Source organism: Schistocerca nitens, chromosome 11 (genome assembly GCF_023898315.1).
Source record: "Schistocerca nitens isolate TAMUIC-IGC-003100 chromosome 11, iqSchNite1.1, whole genome shotgun sequence".
NCBI classification, from domain to species: Eukaryota; Metazoa; Arthropoda; class Insecta; order Orthoptera; family Acrididae; genus Schistocerca; species Schistocerca nitens.
Window position 1 is genome coordinate 167,102,138 of NC_064624.1, and position 16,018 is coordinate 167,118,155.

The 16,018-nt window shown below is 44.0% G+C and overlaps 1 protein-coding gene across 1 annotated transcript in view; it reads right to left on the bottom strand.

Moving 5' to 3' along the window:
* Positions 1-9,849: 9,849 nt before the first annotated feature.
* Positions 9,850-16,018, bottom strand: part of LOC126212809 (ankyrin repeat and protein kinase domain-containing protein 1-like) — a 155,190-nt gene continuing 149,021 nt past the window's right edge. The window contains exon 3 of the mRNA XM_049940217.1: positions 9,850-10,315. Within this exon, the coding sequence (XP_049796174.1) occupies positions 9,889-10,315 (427 nt within the window). The 3' untranslated portion in view covers positions 9,850-9,888. The remainder of the gene's footprint in view (positions 10,316-16,018) is intronic.

Consider the following 16,018-nt stretch of genomic DNA (forward strand, 5'->3'; position numbering starts at 1 on the left):
TAGACAGATAATCAATAAACATGAAAAATACCTCACAGTGAAAATCACAGAATCTTTAATGAAAAATCTGAAGTTCCCTGATGTGGATGTCTCATTCAACAGTGAATCTAACTACGTGTGACTGTGGTGTCACTAAATAAGGAATGTTGCCTTCATTCCTCTTCATACTCTTTCCTGCTCTCATTTCATTCCAAATCCCTAGTCAAGTCTTCCCCCCCTGTCTCACAATATCCAGACACAGTTCACTTTAACTCAGACGTGCCCGCCTCCACGCCTACACTGCCACGAGTCCCCTGCTCGGCGCTTCCCTCGCTACCCCTCTGACGTCACAACTCCCGCGCTCCTCTCACGACACAACTGCCCGTGAAGAATAAGAGACTCAAGATTGTGGTTTGGCGTCTGAGACACACATAGTACGTATAAAATACTGAAATGCAAATGACGAACTCACTGAAGGTCGGAAGAAGAATTTTAAGGAAAATACATGGAGCTAAAATAAACGATAATGCTGAATATAGGTTAAGACCAGAGTGCTGTACCTGAAAACTGAAAAACTAACTGATGTAGTGTGGAAGAGAAGACTACAGTTTTTTGGAGGTATATTCGGAATGGATAAGAACAGACTAACCAAACGTAGAATCACATTACTCTGTAGCTACCAATCCAACCCCGCATGGTTCATAGAGAGTGGAAAGGACACGGAAAACGCTGGAATTACAATACACACAACAGAAAACAGAATACATTTCAGAAAGTCAGCACACAAGGCAGAATTTCAGGAGGGAAAGAAAACAACTAGACGAGAGTGGACTCAACAAGAAAGGGAATAACACACTAAAAGGAGGAAGGAAATTTGGAAACTAGGGAAATCTAATACAATGTAGAATAGCTAAAGTTGATTCATCGTACCCTCCAAATAGGTAATTCGAAAGAAGAAGAAGAAACTCATAGTAGATCTATTTCACTATCTATTTGACTATCTCACGCCCTCTCTGGGCAGAATTTTGCAGGAGGATTTTTACACATACCAAATATTGTACTGAAAACTTCGTCTGCGTAATATTACACAAAAATAGTAGTAAACTAGGAAGTAGTGTAGTATATTGTATATGCAGTGTAAACAAGTCATGAAAAACTTTTTTGTTTTGTAAGTGGCAGTGCGCCGTCGCTGATGAATTAATTTGCAAAAATCATCGTCCATTTCTTGCTCAGGTGCACTCCAAGTAAAGTTACAAATGTTGATTACACTGGCGTTCAGGTGTATTTAGAATGCGCTACATTCCGTTTGAAGGCAGTGTGCACAAGTTAAAGAAAATTGTCCACTACATTAGTGTGCACTAGTTCTAAAGTCATTAACTGTGGGAAAAAATGACACTGACGGCATTTTTCTTTGTCGTTATTTTGCACAAAATGTCGTGAGACTGGCTGTGATTACGTCGTCTGTTTGTCGTATCAAATGTGTATCGAAGCAATGTCTTTTCGATCCCGGCGGGGTCAGGGATTTTCTCTGCCTCGTGATGACTGGGTGTTGTGTGACGTCCTTAGGTTAGTTAGGTTTAAGTAGTTCTAAGTTCTAGGGGACTGATGACCTGAGATGTTAAGTCCCATAGTGCTCAGAGCCATTTGAATTTTGTCTTTTCGTGGTTTTCATACACGAAGCTGCTGGCACGAGTGTACACAGTACGCTACGCAGCTCATGCTGAAGTGCCTTCCAGCACTCACAACGCTGTAATATCTGACCAGGTGAGAGCGTCGTACCGTGACTGTGTGGGAGGCGGCTGAGGGCGGACTTGGTGGATGCTGTCTGTACCTGTCCATAATGAACCCAGTGACAACTCAGAGCCAGACCGCTCACAAAAGGTACCTCCACGTCACTTCAACAAAACGTCTGTGAAGCCATCTAAAATCACGATAATCGATTTGGCATGCCGTCGTAAAGGAAACGTCCATAATACGTCCAACTGTCTCACAGTGCAGAGAATAACTCTACTCAAGTTCATCAATGTGCTGTTTTCGCAAAGTACGTGTATCCTGTTACAACACAGTGAAAGAAAATAAATCTTTTACATTTATCTAAAACTACATAAATTATGGTGAATTCTCAGATTAAAAAACAAAGAATCACAAGCACTTCTTACGAATATTCAAATCACAATATACACTGCTGTGTCGGCAGTGACATGTCAGACAGAATAATCATAATCAAAATCGGTTTCACGCTGTGAGACAAAAGAAACATTAAAATATAGTAACCACTACATGTACAATGCGTTGTGAGAGTATCAATAGGCAAACATTGTCGTCCGTCTTCTTACTTTTCACACGAGCATGCGTCTGCCACCCGTGTTGTTATGCAAGCGTACAATACTGATTTCTGCAGCGTGTATCTTTTTATATACTCGAGTAGATGCCCATAAGGATACAGGCTAAAGGGAGCAAAGGAATGGAATGTGAACAATATTTTACTTCTGCAGAGAAAAAAAATAATTATTACATCTGTCTTTTGCCTCTGAGTCACAAAACATAAAGCAAATGAAAATGTGTTCACGAAACCTTAACCTATGCACATGCCGATTACTTACAACTGCCCCAAATGCAAAATTTAAGTGGAATCAGGAAGAGTACTTAATATCTACGAACAAGTAAAGTCAAGGTGCAGAACGGAAACTATTAAGAATTTATCTCTTTCCGATTAAGTCTATTATCTAGAGGCGAAAAAGAATGAGAAATGGTATTATCCTGTAAATGAGAAAAAAATACACTAGCGCAAGCAAAGTCAGAAATTCATCAAAACAAGTACATCGTAATAAGCGTCTTCAAACCTTCTCATCGCTGTTCACAAAAAAATGCATATTTTAGAAACAATGTGTTTACCTTCCTGTAAATTCACAGCCTTGTATTATCGTTTTGCAACACCTTTTCTCAAACCATTAGAAGTACTACTCGTCAGAGATACACGCCAAAACACAATCAACAAAGCATGCAACAAGGGCAAAATCATCACGTAGTCCGTGACAATCCCTAACATCAATATGCCACTTCATGTCATAAATAATAAACGTCTGCATAATAATCATAAAAAGATCGCTATTCTCACTTCCTATTATCTCATCGTATTCTCATTATAAAAATCTATAAATCATTGCTACACATACTTCATCTATAATGAAGCCTTAAGTCTTCACTTCACGTACGACACCTACAATAAAATTCTGACAGTGAATGAAGAAATCCTGGTTATATCTCAGGGTTTGAGTATCTCACTGCAAGGCGCTTAAATTGAATATCTCCTCCGATTACTGACAGTACGTATTATACCTGTGAAAAAATATATACTCTACCTGTTTTATCAGTACTGTCTGGAATCCGTTGTTGCATACTTCTGTACGTTAGGCTGTAAGAGAAAATGCTTTACGACGCGCAAAATTCGATTTATTGTTTCTCGTGTTGCTTTTATCTTGTGTGATGCCTTTGTCATTGACGAAAAAAATCATTGCTGCCTTCTTTTACGTAATCTCTGCTTGTAAAATGATGTAATGTAAAGATCGGGGTGAGTTATGTTAGAGCATGACGTGATATGTGCTCTGTTGTATCTATTACACAAAAATAATGACAGTGAAAATTAACATACAAAGTGGCTTGTAGTTATAGCACCGTATGAGAAGAAATTGTTATTTTCATGTACACATACATGTCAGTGAAAGAAAACCTGTAGAAAAAGCTTAACTACTACTTGCAAACGCTTGACGTCATAAGAAAATGAAATACGTGTTGTCTGAACATGAGTGTTGTATATTGGTATGGTGTAGTCATCTCAAGGAAGAGTAGAAAGTTAAATAATAATACAATGAAAGGATTTATGTTGGTGAGGTGATGAAAACCTCTGGAAACTTTCGTTCTGAGTGTTTCAAGATGTACTACGTTCGGAAGTGGGATTCGTCGACTCCGAAATCGTCCGTTATACAGGAATACAAATATTTGACACCTGTTCTTTGCTTTAGAAGACAAAGGGTGTGCTCGAACTAAAACGTTTTGTCCAACTTTGAATTTTCTGTTGTGACTTACCTTCTTTTTTAGCATTTTCCTTTTCTCAGCTGCCTTTTTTGTATTAGTAATTCCAATGTCAATCAATTCACGATGACGTAAACATTGTGACTTGCGGAGAGAAACAAGTTCTTTTATTTTGTCTGGCGGACTTTTATTCTTCAAAACTAAATGTGGCGAGAGCAAAGTTGAATCATTAGAAATTCTATGAACGGTGTGCTGAAATATCTGTCCCATTCAGTGTGTTGTTTGATTCGTCTGTTGCTGCTTCACAAGTGTCAACCTTGGCTTTGATTCTTCACCTGTATTGGCGAGAGCAAAAGACGTGTCGGTGAAAAATTGTGTATACCATTGTGTATTGTTTGTGTGTGAAAAAAGCTCCAATCTGTTAATTTCCTGTTCCTCGATGGAAATGCTCTTCTCACACTCTAATGCAACTTGCTGGTTATTGTTGCATAGTAGAATAGAAGAGTCTTTAAAGCCCAAATTCGCTTCATCTTCTATCAAGAAATCCATACCCAGCATAACTTCCGTTATTAAATGTAGGATGATCAAAAACCCTGCATAAAATGTGTGGCCATGAAGAGTAAATTTTAAGTGTCCTCTAACTTTAGTCTTTTGTAACGGGATCGTAGAGCAAGAATTATTGGCATTGCGTTTATTACATGCTGCATCACAAAACAGTGTAACTGGAGAGCCACAGTCAGTTGCTGCGGTGAAATTATGTGAGTCAGTTGGTACGTTTATAACCGGATGGTATACATTCATTTGTTGCTGTTTCTTTGTCCTGCAATAGCGTGTGTCTTATGTCTTCCAACGAGATGATACGTTCTGTTACTTTGTTCATATTGTAAAAATGTGCAAACTGATTAAATCCTGAACTGTACTGTTAATCTCTTGAATTAAACAAAGTTGTCCCTGTGCTTCAGTGGTCTGCCAAATAATGTTGTACATGAAACGATCCCTGTGCGCTGATCATTTTCGTAGCAAACAGATCGAGAAATGAAAATGTCTCACCTGGTAATGTAGTTGCTTGGAAACGCAGTGCTTGCTTCTCTGCGCACGCCAGTTGCTAATTTCTTACTTCAGTTGCTGAGAGCTTACTGCCGATGCTCCAGACAGCAAGTAAACTGTGTTGTACAGACCACTGAGTGAGAGACTCCTTTAAATAAAAATGACTTGGACCGAGGATGTGGACAATGCTCTTAGGTGAAATATGCCTTTAACAAACTGTTTTTACATTATCTGATACATTATTAATTCTATAAAATTTATGCTACAACGTGCACTGACATTGAAAAAGGACAACATTGATGTCAAATGCTTAGTCTCACAATTGTTAGAAAAATAATTGACAGACATGAAAAAACCCTTACAGTGAAAATTAAGCAATCTTTAATGAAAATTCTCAATTCCCTTCACATGGCTGTCTGATTCAACAATGAATCTAACTACGCGCGACTGCAGTGTCACAAAATAAAAAAATGTTTCCTTTATCCCAGCAGCGATGACAAAAATGAGCACACCTTCCAGCGACACAGTTGCCCTGAGCAAAGACTGCGAGCGAATAATAAGCGATTCAGAAGTGTCTCTTAGCGTTTGAGACACACGTAGTACGTACAAAACCCAGAAGTGCAAATAACAGACTCCCAGTAGACCTGTTCAGTGACAGGTTTGTTCTCCTGCTCTTTCTCGGCAGGTTAAGCTGTGTATTCTGGCTGCCACCATTTACTCTGCCACCTGCTGGGCTTCAACTCCAAATAAAGATGACCTGAAAAACTCGCATTGAGAAATGGCCAAATAAGTACTTCAGTCTTTCATCTGGTAAGCGATTACATCTTATTAACGATTTTAATATTACATCCTGGAACCTCGAATGCTGTCTACACATTCCTGTATGAAATGTAGCAATGGGTTCGTTCGCCTTCTCTTTATCAGCAGGCTAATGAGCATCTTATGCATGCCGCCACTTACTCTGCCATCGACTGCGTTTTATTTGCAAAGCTGGCTTTCAAATGTAGAGAAATAATTGTCCTTCTTTACTCTGGTAAGTAATTACATCTGGCTACATTTTTAACATTACATCCCGCTGTCTCAAATGCTGTCTACAGATTCCCTTATGAACTGCACTAATAGCATTGTTCTCCTGTTGTTTTTCAGCACATTTATGAATTTATTCTGGCTGCCACTATTTTTTCTGTCAACAACTGTTTTATTTGCAAAGTAACGATGCTCTGCCCGAAAGAACGCTTTTAAACACACAGGAATCAGTACCTCCTTCATTCATTTGGTAAGTAATTACATCTGGTTAACATTTTTACTACTACGTTCTATATATTAAAAGCATCACCTCGGTTCCGAGACTTCCGGAAAATTAATAGAAGCCAATTTCTCCACAGAACTAACAGAAATAGCTTCATTAAGACATTAATGGTTGATTGCTAATAAGGTGGAAATAATACAAAATCAGAAAAATGAAACTACTAACTTATTTTAATCTTTCAATATTATGAGAATGTATATTAATTCACTTGATGGCTGCCAGACACAGAAATCCGTTTTGTTTTCATTTGATGTGGAAGCTGTAAACGAGGAGAGACCGGCAATATCACGAAACATACACACAGGGGTCACGTGGAGAATGACCCCCACTGTAACTCAGCTTGCTCTGCGCATGCGCGAATCTGGCATTATTAAAAAAAATTCTGGGTAGCATCTGGCTACTCGCCGCTACTGCTCATACGGCAAACAGCAACGTTTCAAGTAGCCAGGAGCGGGAGAAGGCACTGCTCATACACGAATTCAGGTCTGCGCATGCGCCCGAACGCGCTGGCAACTGCTCACAGGAACCTCGGGCCTCCTACGCAGTCGCCGCCGCGCGTGCGCAGTGACGCATGTTTCCTGGCGCTCCCTGGGAGCTGCTCAGACGGACGTAAGTAGCCGTAGCAAGACGAAAGGCCCCAAAAAATTGTCGCCAGAAATAGAAAATACTTTTTTCGTTGCAGATGTGATACAGGCTGAACTTAATTTAATTGTTATCAGCGTATGACGCGGAATGTAGAAAGTAGCTGTATAGCGGAAGAGTGGAACTGTTTTCTGGCAACACTGCGATAGTTAATTCCGGTGGTGAATGGCGGTAGCTTTTTAGCTTCATTTCTTTCAGCTAAACACATATCTGCAATGAAGAGGGATTTGCTTCCTGAAAGCGGAAGGAAAGCGTGATGCATTACAACTGTAACAACACTCATGTTGCCATTTTTCCGGATGTCGGTGAGTCTGTCACTACTTTGTCTGTGGGTGACGTTGACCTTTCCACAAGTCCTGCACTTTCCAGCCGACTGACACAGGTAACAATGAACATTGAGCCATCCAGAGTGATAATGTGTATTACCCTGTATAGAAATGTGGGTGCAGATACTGACTCCAAATCCGCCTCTTCACGCCTCTCAATGAAAGCGTCCTTTTATCCCAAATTCAGAGACTGATTTCATTGTTCACGGTAGACTCACTGTGAACAGCGGTCCTATTATTTACATATCAAACGAAACGTACCAACACCGAAATTTGAATTATACACTTTCAAGACCTTCTTCTCGGTACCTTCTTTATTATCTTTCTAGACGTGATTTTCTGCGATGTTTTGGAAGCGGGTAGTCCAGCTTGGTGAAGCTACAAATTCTTTCGCTCCTTATATCGTTAGCAATATCAGAAACCATGTCATGCAAGATGGTGTTTCTGTCACTGATTGACTTTTCTATTGCTTCATAGAAATAGGTCCAAAGTGTGTATATTAAACGTCGTGATTATTAACGACCGGATTTCACGTTATTCTGCATCTTCCTATTCAACGGATTGCTTTCCACCAGGGCTACCACTATGTAAGCATTCATTACCACACACTTCTCAGCACGTTCTTTCATCCCATACACGAACGCTTTCCGTACTTGCGGCATGGAAATTGTAACTCTTAAATTTATTTCGGAAACATTTGCTGGTCATCTACGTCACTACCGTTGGCCGTTTCTTTACGAGAGTAACTGCCTACGATGTCTTCACTTTGGAGAACCAGCAGTCTGTTTTATCGAGCATTTCAGTCCGAAGGAACCACATGCTGCACTACTTAAACGTTCATCTGAGAGGTTAACAACAGTTTTGTTCTTCACACAGTCCTTACAGGTGTTTGCCTTTGATGCGTGTTTCATTTTGATGCCTTCAGTTGGCGTCTAGACAATCTCCGTAGCAAGCCGTGAAACTTCCACAGCGCTACCCATGACCTGTGTGTCGAGACTGAATGCGAAGAATTTTTTGAACGCTCATCTGATGATGGTACAGATTTATTCTCTGCTGGGCGTAGTGTAGCTGTGGCTATGGATAAATGACGAAACGTGTAAGCAGTGAGCGTGGCTCAAATTGTGTACGACACGAGATCGACTTAACGGCACTACTTTCAGTTCTGGAGGACACGGTGTGTGTTTTGCCGTAACCTCTCACACCTCGCTACAGCCGGCAGCTGGGTAGAGGAGTGCGCTGTGTCACCTCTACACAGGGTGTTCAGCACCACGGCGACGGTGTGGAAGATTGCGTGCGACGTGGTACGACATGATTAATGCAGTTCCTATCGCAATATTGGGTATAAATAGCAGAGCACGCGAAAAAACAAGACTAAAGCCAACAGGCGCTCGCCATCCAGAGTAGCTTAACTTGGGTCGGCGGACGAGAATCGGTGTATTCAAAGAGGTACATCCGTGCAGTCATCTCTCCAGACATACAGAATTCTGCGCCTTGTCAGTACTCTTTGTGAGTGAAGTTTGAGTGACGGCCTCACGGACTGTTCTGCCGTTAGTCTGCTGGCGCCTCACAAGCAGAGAGGCCGCTGACAGTTGTGGCAGGGGGGCCACGGACTGGCAGGGAGCGGCGAGCTGCGTCAGCTGCGGCCGCAGCACGGCCACAGGGAATGAAGTGAGGTGACAGCAACTGAGTTGACAGGCGTGCACTCTCCACTACAGTTATTTACTCGATGTACGAGTCAAAGTAAGTGTAATTTTATTACCTGTAGCTCCACGACTTGCGTCACCGTCTCAGCTGTCCCGTTGTGACCGATGAGTGTGGAGACTCGTGTGCGTCGTTGCGAAATTGCTTTCGTGTGCTGAAACTCGGGCCTCGGTGTTCTGTCTCCAATACAACTAGAACTACTTTGCTCGTTGCAATCTTTTACGTCAAGTAGAGACAACAGTACCAGATAGAGAGGATTTCCTTCACATTTTGTATGCGTGTCACGTTGTGGACTGATTGTGTTTAGTTAAATGTAGACTGACTGTATGGTTCCAGATGATAGTCGCATTATGTAGTGTGAATACTGCTACTACGATCTCGTTGTTATTAAACATAACAGGTACGGTAGAGTAGAATGTTTGCTGAATATGGAGAAGTAAATTGAGTCTGACATCAGGAGCGAAAATTCTGGTGATAGAACTGATATAGCGTCAATCTCGGTATGTCGCAAATTAGAATAGTCTGATGTAGCACCTTGTAGACTGGTGTGAAATACTTTTCAGCGATCAGATATTATAGAGTAGTTGTGATTGTTCACAAGGAACTGTTGACTCTTGCCTAGTTCAGTCTGGAAGTGTACTCGAGACATTTTTCTTAAGAGAAGAATTGTCCATTGCTATATGAATTATTTTACTTTTATCTGGCGTTGTCTCAGTTTTGCTACAGCATTGCTCAGAGTATTTGTGTGCTGTATGTTACTTGAGGAGGCCTGAAATTAGTGAGTCACAATAGGATTGACTTTTTTGGATCTTTATTTAAAAAATTATGAATATTGGTCTGTTACAGATTCTTTCAGTTCCTGTTGTTTTGCACAGAGTTCGCTGGACTGTCTGCCTCATCAAACAGCATCATCACCAGCCGCATCTCGTTGCACTGCCGGTCGAGGTCCAGCAGTGTCTCCCCATCACCAGTTGTGGCGCCCCTGTCGGCCCCCGCGTCGAGCAGCACATCCGCCACTTCTCGGCGGCCATTGATTGCCGCAAGATGCAGCGGCGTCCACCCAACGCCATCCCTGGCGTCCACCGCCGCCCCCGCCGCCACCAGCAGCCTCGCCGCCTCGACGTCTCCCCTGTACGCTGCCCAGTGCAGGGCGGTCCACCCACCCTCGTCCCCCGGCACCACGTCGGCCCCTGCGGCGATCAGCTCCCTCAGCTCCCCCACTGCCCCCTCCTCAGCCGCCTCGACCAGCCTCCTGCCCCTCTCCTCTGCAGAGAGGCTCCTGCACAAAACACACAAACTGCCACTCTCTGCTACAAACACACAGCACACAGAATGAGGAAAACAGCCACACGAGGAAACAACTGTTGCGAATACAAATCTGTCCTGAAACAAACCTACCGTATCCCCCCCTCCTACAGTACAAAACAGTGCGCAATTGTCTGTATGTATTAAATTACAGTACATCTGTTCTATCTCCCTCATAAGAAAATCTTCATTCATCGTCCATTACAAATAGCATTATACAACCTCTGAAAGAATTTCATTACCACATTTTGTCACACTCATTCCTGCAGGTCAGCTCCTTTGCTCTCGGCACGCAACACCTAACCAGTCGCTCACCTCCACTACAGAACAGGCTTCTTGCAGCTGGTACTGGTCTCTGTCTGCAGCTTCACTGCCAGACGTCACACACAAGAAGAATCCCGTCTCCTTGTTTTCAAACAGACACTTTCCTGCTATGCAGGTAAAAAAATTTCACTACAGTTACCGGCAGTGTTCTTCATTCAGCCTCACCAAACACAAACTTTGACACACAGACAACAATTTATTCAAAACATGTGAGATAAACACCAACTCGGCAACACCACCCCCCTAAAAAAACTGTGTGTGTGTGTGACATTTTGTGGCCTCATAGCATACGCACATGTATTTAACATGTGCTATCATGCTCAAAATCATCTGAACGATCTCAGTTGTCCATCTTGATGTTTTTGCGGCGTAATGACTGTTCCATAAAGTTTCTGGCGTGCAGCCGCATAAATTCAGTGGTTCGGTCCTCGGGTTTAAAAGAACGGACGCAGTGCGGCAGCGTCACTCACCACAACTCACTCTGGAGATGGCGGGACGGTGTTCGGCCGAAATATTAGGAGAAGAGGCTGAATTTATGCGGCTGCACGCCAGAAACTTTATGCAAAGATCTGAATTGTGTTTCGCCTGATTGGTAATCAATCCTCATAACATTGTTCCTCTGCTCTGTTTTCGGTACAGTCTTTGCCTGTACAAAATGTTCACTGCATGAGGCCACAAGAGACAACTGCTCTGTGCGACCATCAGTTTAGATGCAAACTGACACTTCGATAATGCGAACACCAGGAAACGTGTTATTGGACGCTACACTGCCATTACGCTTGCATATTCAAAATTATTGTAATAAATGAAACCTCAGAAAGCAGCATCCTCCTTTAAATGACACGACGAAAGTTTTCTTACTGCGCTACTATCCGGGAATGGAATCTAACAAGTAAAGACGAAATATCTCAAGTATGGTTTCAGTCACAAGTAACAAAGAGTGTGCAACTTGAAACTTGAAATGATCTGCCATAAAGTTTTGTGTTTCCCGGAGATTCGAACGCAGCACTTGATCGGATGGTTAACTAAGCACAATGAAACGTCAGAAATCGTCATTTTTAACCAGCAATGAGATGACAAAGTAAAACCAGGAGACGAAAGTGTTGCGCGTTATGCGCACTCAAACCCAGTACCTATCGACACTGACCTGTAGTCACGCGTAGACGTTATACACTGATTTACTTCATTAGCAGCGAAATGTAGGCATTTCTGTATTGTAAATACAATTATGAAAATTTTCTGCTGACTAGCAATCGAACCCTGGACACACAGTTGTTGACTACATACAAAGATACCTCGACTGTACTATTCTCTTTCACCAGTAGCTAGGAGTGGCATGTTTGAAACTGACACGACAGGACGAAAAGCTGCCCGTCTGACTTGGGACTCGAAACCAGTACCACCATTATTGTTAACAAAGCCCAGAGAATCGGTAAAATCAGAATAATTTCTCGCATGTATTTTGCTGTGCTCATGTTGCAACTTAAAGTGACATGCCAGGATTCGAACCCAGAGATGTGTCTTTTGTGAACGTCTTTACGACTTTGCAGACAACCAGAGACAATGAAGCAGTGGAAATGCATCATCTGAAAGTGATCAAACGTGACGAAAAGGGAGATCTGAGTTCGAATTCCAGTCCATCGTCAACATTTTCACGTCTCAGACTCTAATACAGTAAGAGTCAAGTGCGCTGCGGCCTTGTACAACAATTGGCTCAATGATTTAAAAAGATATCGCTTAAGAAAGGTGACTGGTGACAGAGTTTCGACCCGGCGTGACTTCCGCCTCTGTCAGGGCCCAACCTGTAGCGACTCTCCTCCAGGCTACCAGAGGTGGGAGAGATGCTGCTTATGCTTGTTGAAAATGATTGCCGGATGTGAGAAACGAACCCAGACCTTCAGCATATGTAGCAAGAATCATTTCAACTTTTTCTTAACTAGCAACTATTACCACGAATTAAAATTCATGCGAGTTGCGGTATTCGAATCCACTACATGCAGACTAGAAACTCGCGCCCTTAACCCCTTTTCTTTCATTTAATTTTTTAACCATTCCGAGGTCTGGTCACCACGCCTCCCCCATACCTGTCACCGAGTCGCTGCGCTATTTTCGCGCATAATTTTTTTTATTTTTTTATTTCTAATTCTTTTTTTATTTTTAGCACGTCATCTGAAAGACCATGTTTGCACACAAACTAACTCAGCTGAGAGCGACGCCTTCCAACTTCTGTTTTAACGATGGTTTGCTTTCCGATTTATTTCTCAACATCCTGTAACTCGCCCAATGCCTCGGTTCCCGAGGCTCGTTTGGCAAGTTGGTCTTCTGCCATCCCCGGGTACTGCACGCGCTGGAAGCTCCGTGCTGCGATTCCTGATACAGCGGGTGACGATGAGTGTAACGCAGAACAGCAGAAATCAGTGCAGTCGCTTCTGGTTAAAAGGATTTTTGACATACGGAACGAAGTGAAACAAAATGTACTAAAAAGTACCACGTGTTGTCGTGAGGACCAGCTTTTCCTCCGAGATTCCTTCAACACAAAATAGACGGCTTCTGAGCTAAGTATTTTAAATTAGATTTCTGTTTCCTTAAAAATAAATAAGTCAGTAAGAAATACCGTTTAAGGCAAAAGAGCTTAAGGACGATTTATTATGATGTTCTTGCGTTTACGCCTTTTTCTACTCACTTTGCACACTGTTCCACGTAACTGTATGTACTGAAACATGTTGCGAAGTTTCTCTCGCAGTTTCCCGCCTCAGCGACGCACACGCCGCCCCGTGGCCCGCTTGTGCCCGGCGTGCGTGCGGCGACCCACCCAGCGCCCGCCCGTCTCGTTTCCCTCTGCTGGCAGGTGGTACGTTGTTTGTCCTCTTAGCCAGTTTACAGCATTCCTTTATTCACATGGCACGTAGCTAGGATTCAAAACAATTGGTATGTGATAACTCACCAGATGTGCTTCACTTGAGCACGTACGAACCTCGCCTATCAGGTCGTAATTCTCACGTGCTGCCGACCACCCAGGTGGACTGCCTCAAGTTTCGCTTTGGTTGCTACTTTCCTGTTTACTGCCCTCTACCGAGTAGTTTTCACACTTGTAGGTAGGTGAGGGGTGCCGATGTTTGTCCAGATGGCCCTCCAGCTGTAGTGCGGCTTCTTTTGTACAGTCACATTTCCGCTTTTGCTTCTCATTAGTTCCACGTACATGTTCTTGACTTTTACCATATTCGACGGCCAACTCTGGTTTGAGTATAACTGAGTCCGAATCAAAATTGTTCAAAATGATAAAAGCCATTGGCGACGTGCCGTACATCTGTGGGTGGATTCGAGACAGTGGGAGTAATTTCCTCTGGTAAGTGCGGCGTGAGGGCCGTGTGTGTCTTCTTCCGCATCTCTTGTGTGGAACACACGAATATAGTTTCTCACTTTCTCCCAAAGTCGGCGATATTTAATCCCCCCCGTTTCCGCCCGAGATAGTCAACGTGTCAAACTTTATCTTAAAAATATGACCCAAAGCTGACAGAAATCTTGCTGCTGTTTCACCTGGTATGGGTAAAACATGTGCCACACAGTTGACTTTAGATACCATCTAAATATGTGCCAAGTGTGGCCTTTGGATGTCGTCAAGCCTTCTCTATGTTCTTTGACTCCAACTGGGACGCTGGCAAGCACTTTCTTAGAGTTTGCAGCTGCAGTACGATTTACGTTAGACCTGTAGTCCAGAGCCAGAAGTTGGACTGAGGTCTCGCATGTTTCGCAAAGATATTCCGCACCCCACATTCATGACGTGTGGTTTAGTGTTGCTTAGCTTCGAACCTGATGCAAGTTGGTATTTGCTGGTGACCTGCAATGCCTTCTGCGACTCGCTCTCGCCGGAGATCACTACATCCACATCACCTGTGTATGCCCAACACACGATATTGTGGCGGTATGTGTGTGTGTGTGCATGCGTGCAGCCCTCGTAGCTGTTTCTGCAGAGCGGCTAGCAGGGCCTCAGCGGCAGTGGCGAACGAGGCCCTCCACACAGGACCACCTCTCGCCGCACACAGCTCACCCTATCGAAAGAATTCCCGAAATCGAGCGACATTACGGCGCGCTCGAGCGTGACAACATGTGCCGCAGCTACCATGTCTATATTCACGGACAGTTTGAATACTTGTTCTGTCTCTACCCACCGTGGTTCCATACGGGCCAGTCACCTCATGCATTATCATTTTCACTCTCCAGGCAAGAACGCGCACCATTAATTTTGTAAGGACCATTCAGGGCAGTAACTGATCTCAAGACTCCCTTTAGTCAGCCATAGTGCCAGTAGTGCTAGTGTTTTCAATACAGTCCTTAGACTGGTAGTGCTACTTCTACAAGAAGTGTCTAGTAACCACAGTTTAGTCAACTATCAGCCGCGTTTAGTGAATTAGCAATCTAGTTAAAAGTTGATTAACTCTCTACAGTAAATTGATTTCTTCGGACGGATAGGATGTGTGACTGCTGAGTACGGACGCAGGGGGAGCTGGCCACTGTCAGCGAACAGCTGAGCGTGTTGATGGCCGCGGTCAGCCGTCTTCAGGCTGCTGCCTCTGAGTGTAGCGGCAGTGGGGAGTCTGGTGCGTCGCATGCTACACCTCAGGTGGTACACATGCGTCACCCACTGTCCCTGCTGTCGAGACATCTTCGCGGGTACCGGGCGCGGTTGGGCCACCCTCTCCCCCAAGGGGAGTGGCGGGTTCAGCGGCGTTCGCGGCGCACGAGGCGGAGAGTCAATGTGGAGGCTGGCCGTGTGGCATCGCCCGCTCTGCCTGTCAGTGGACATGTGGCCGCTCCTTCAGCAAGGTCCGAGCAGGCACACCGGGGGAGGGGTTTATTAGTTATTGGGAGCTCCAACGTTAGGCGGGTGATGGAGTCCCTTGGGGAAATAGCGGAAAGGTCGGGCAAGAAGGCCAGTGTTCACTCTGTCTGCTTGCCGGGGGGTCTCATCCGAGATGTGGAGGAGGCCCTACCGGCGGCCATAGAGAGCACTGGGTGCACTCGACTGCAAATTGTTGCTCATGTCGGCACCAATGACTCCTGCCGTCTGGGTTCAGAGGTCATCCTCAGTTCGTACAGGTGGTTGGCGGAATTGGTGAAAGCGGAAAGCCTCGCTCGCAGGTGGAATCTGAGCTAACTATTTGTAGTATCGTTCCCAGAACCGATCGCGGTCCTCTGGTTTGCAGCCGAGTGGAAGGCTTAAACCAGAGGCTCAGACGATTCTGCGGAGATCTGGGGTGCAAATTTCTCGACCTCCGCTATCGGGTGGAGAAATTTAGGGTCCCCCTGAATAGGTCAGGCGTTCACTACACGCCGGAAGCGGCTACAAGGGTAG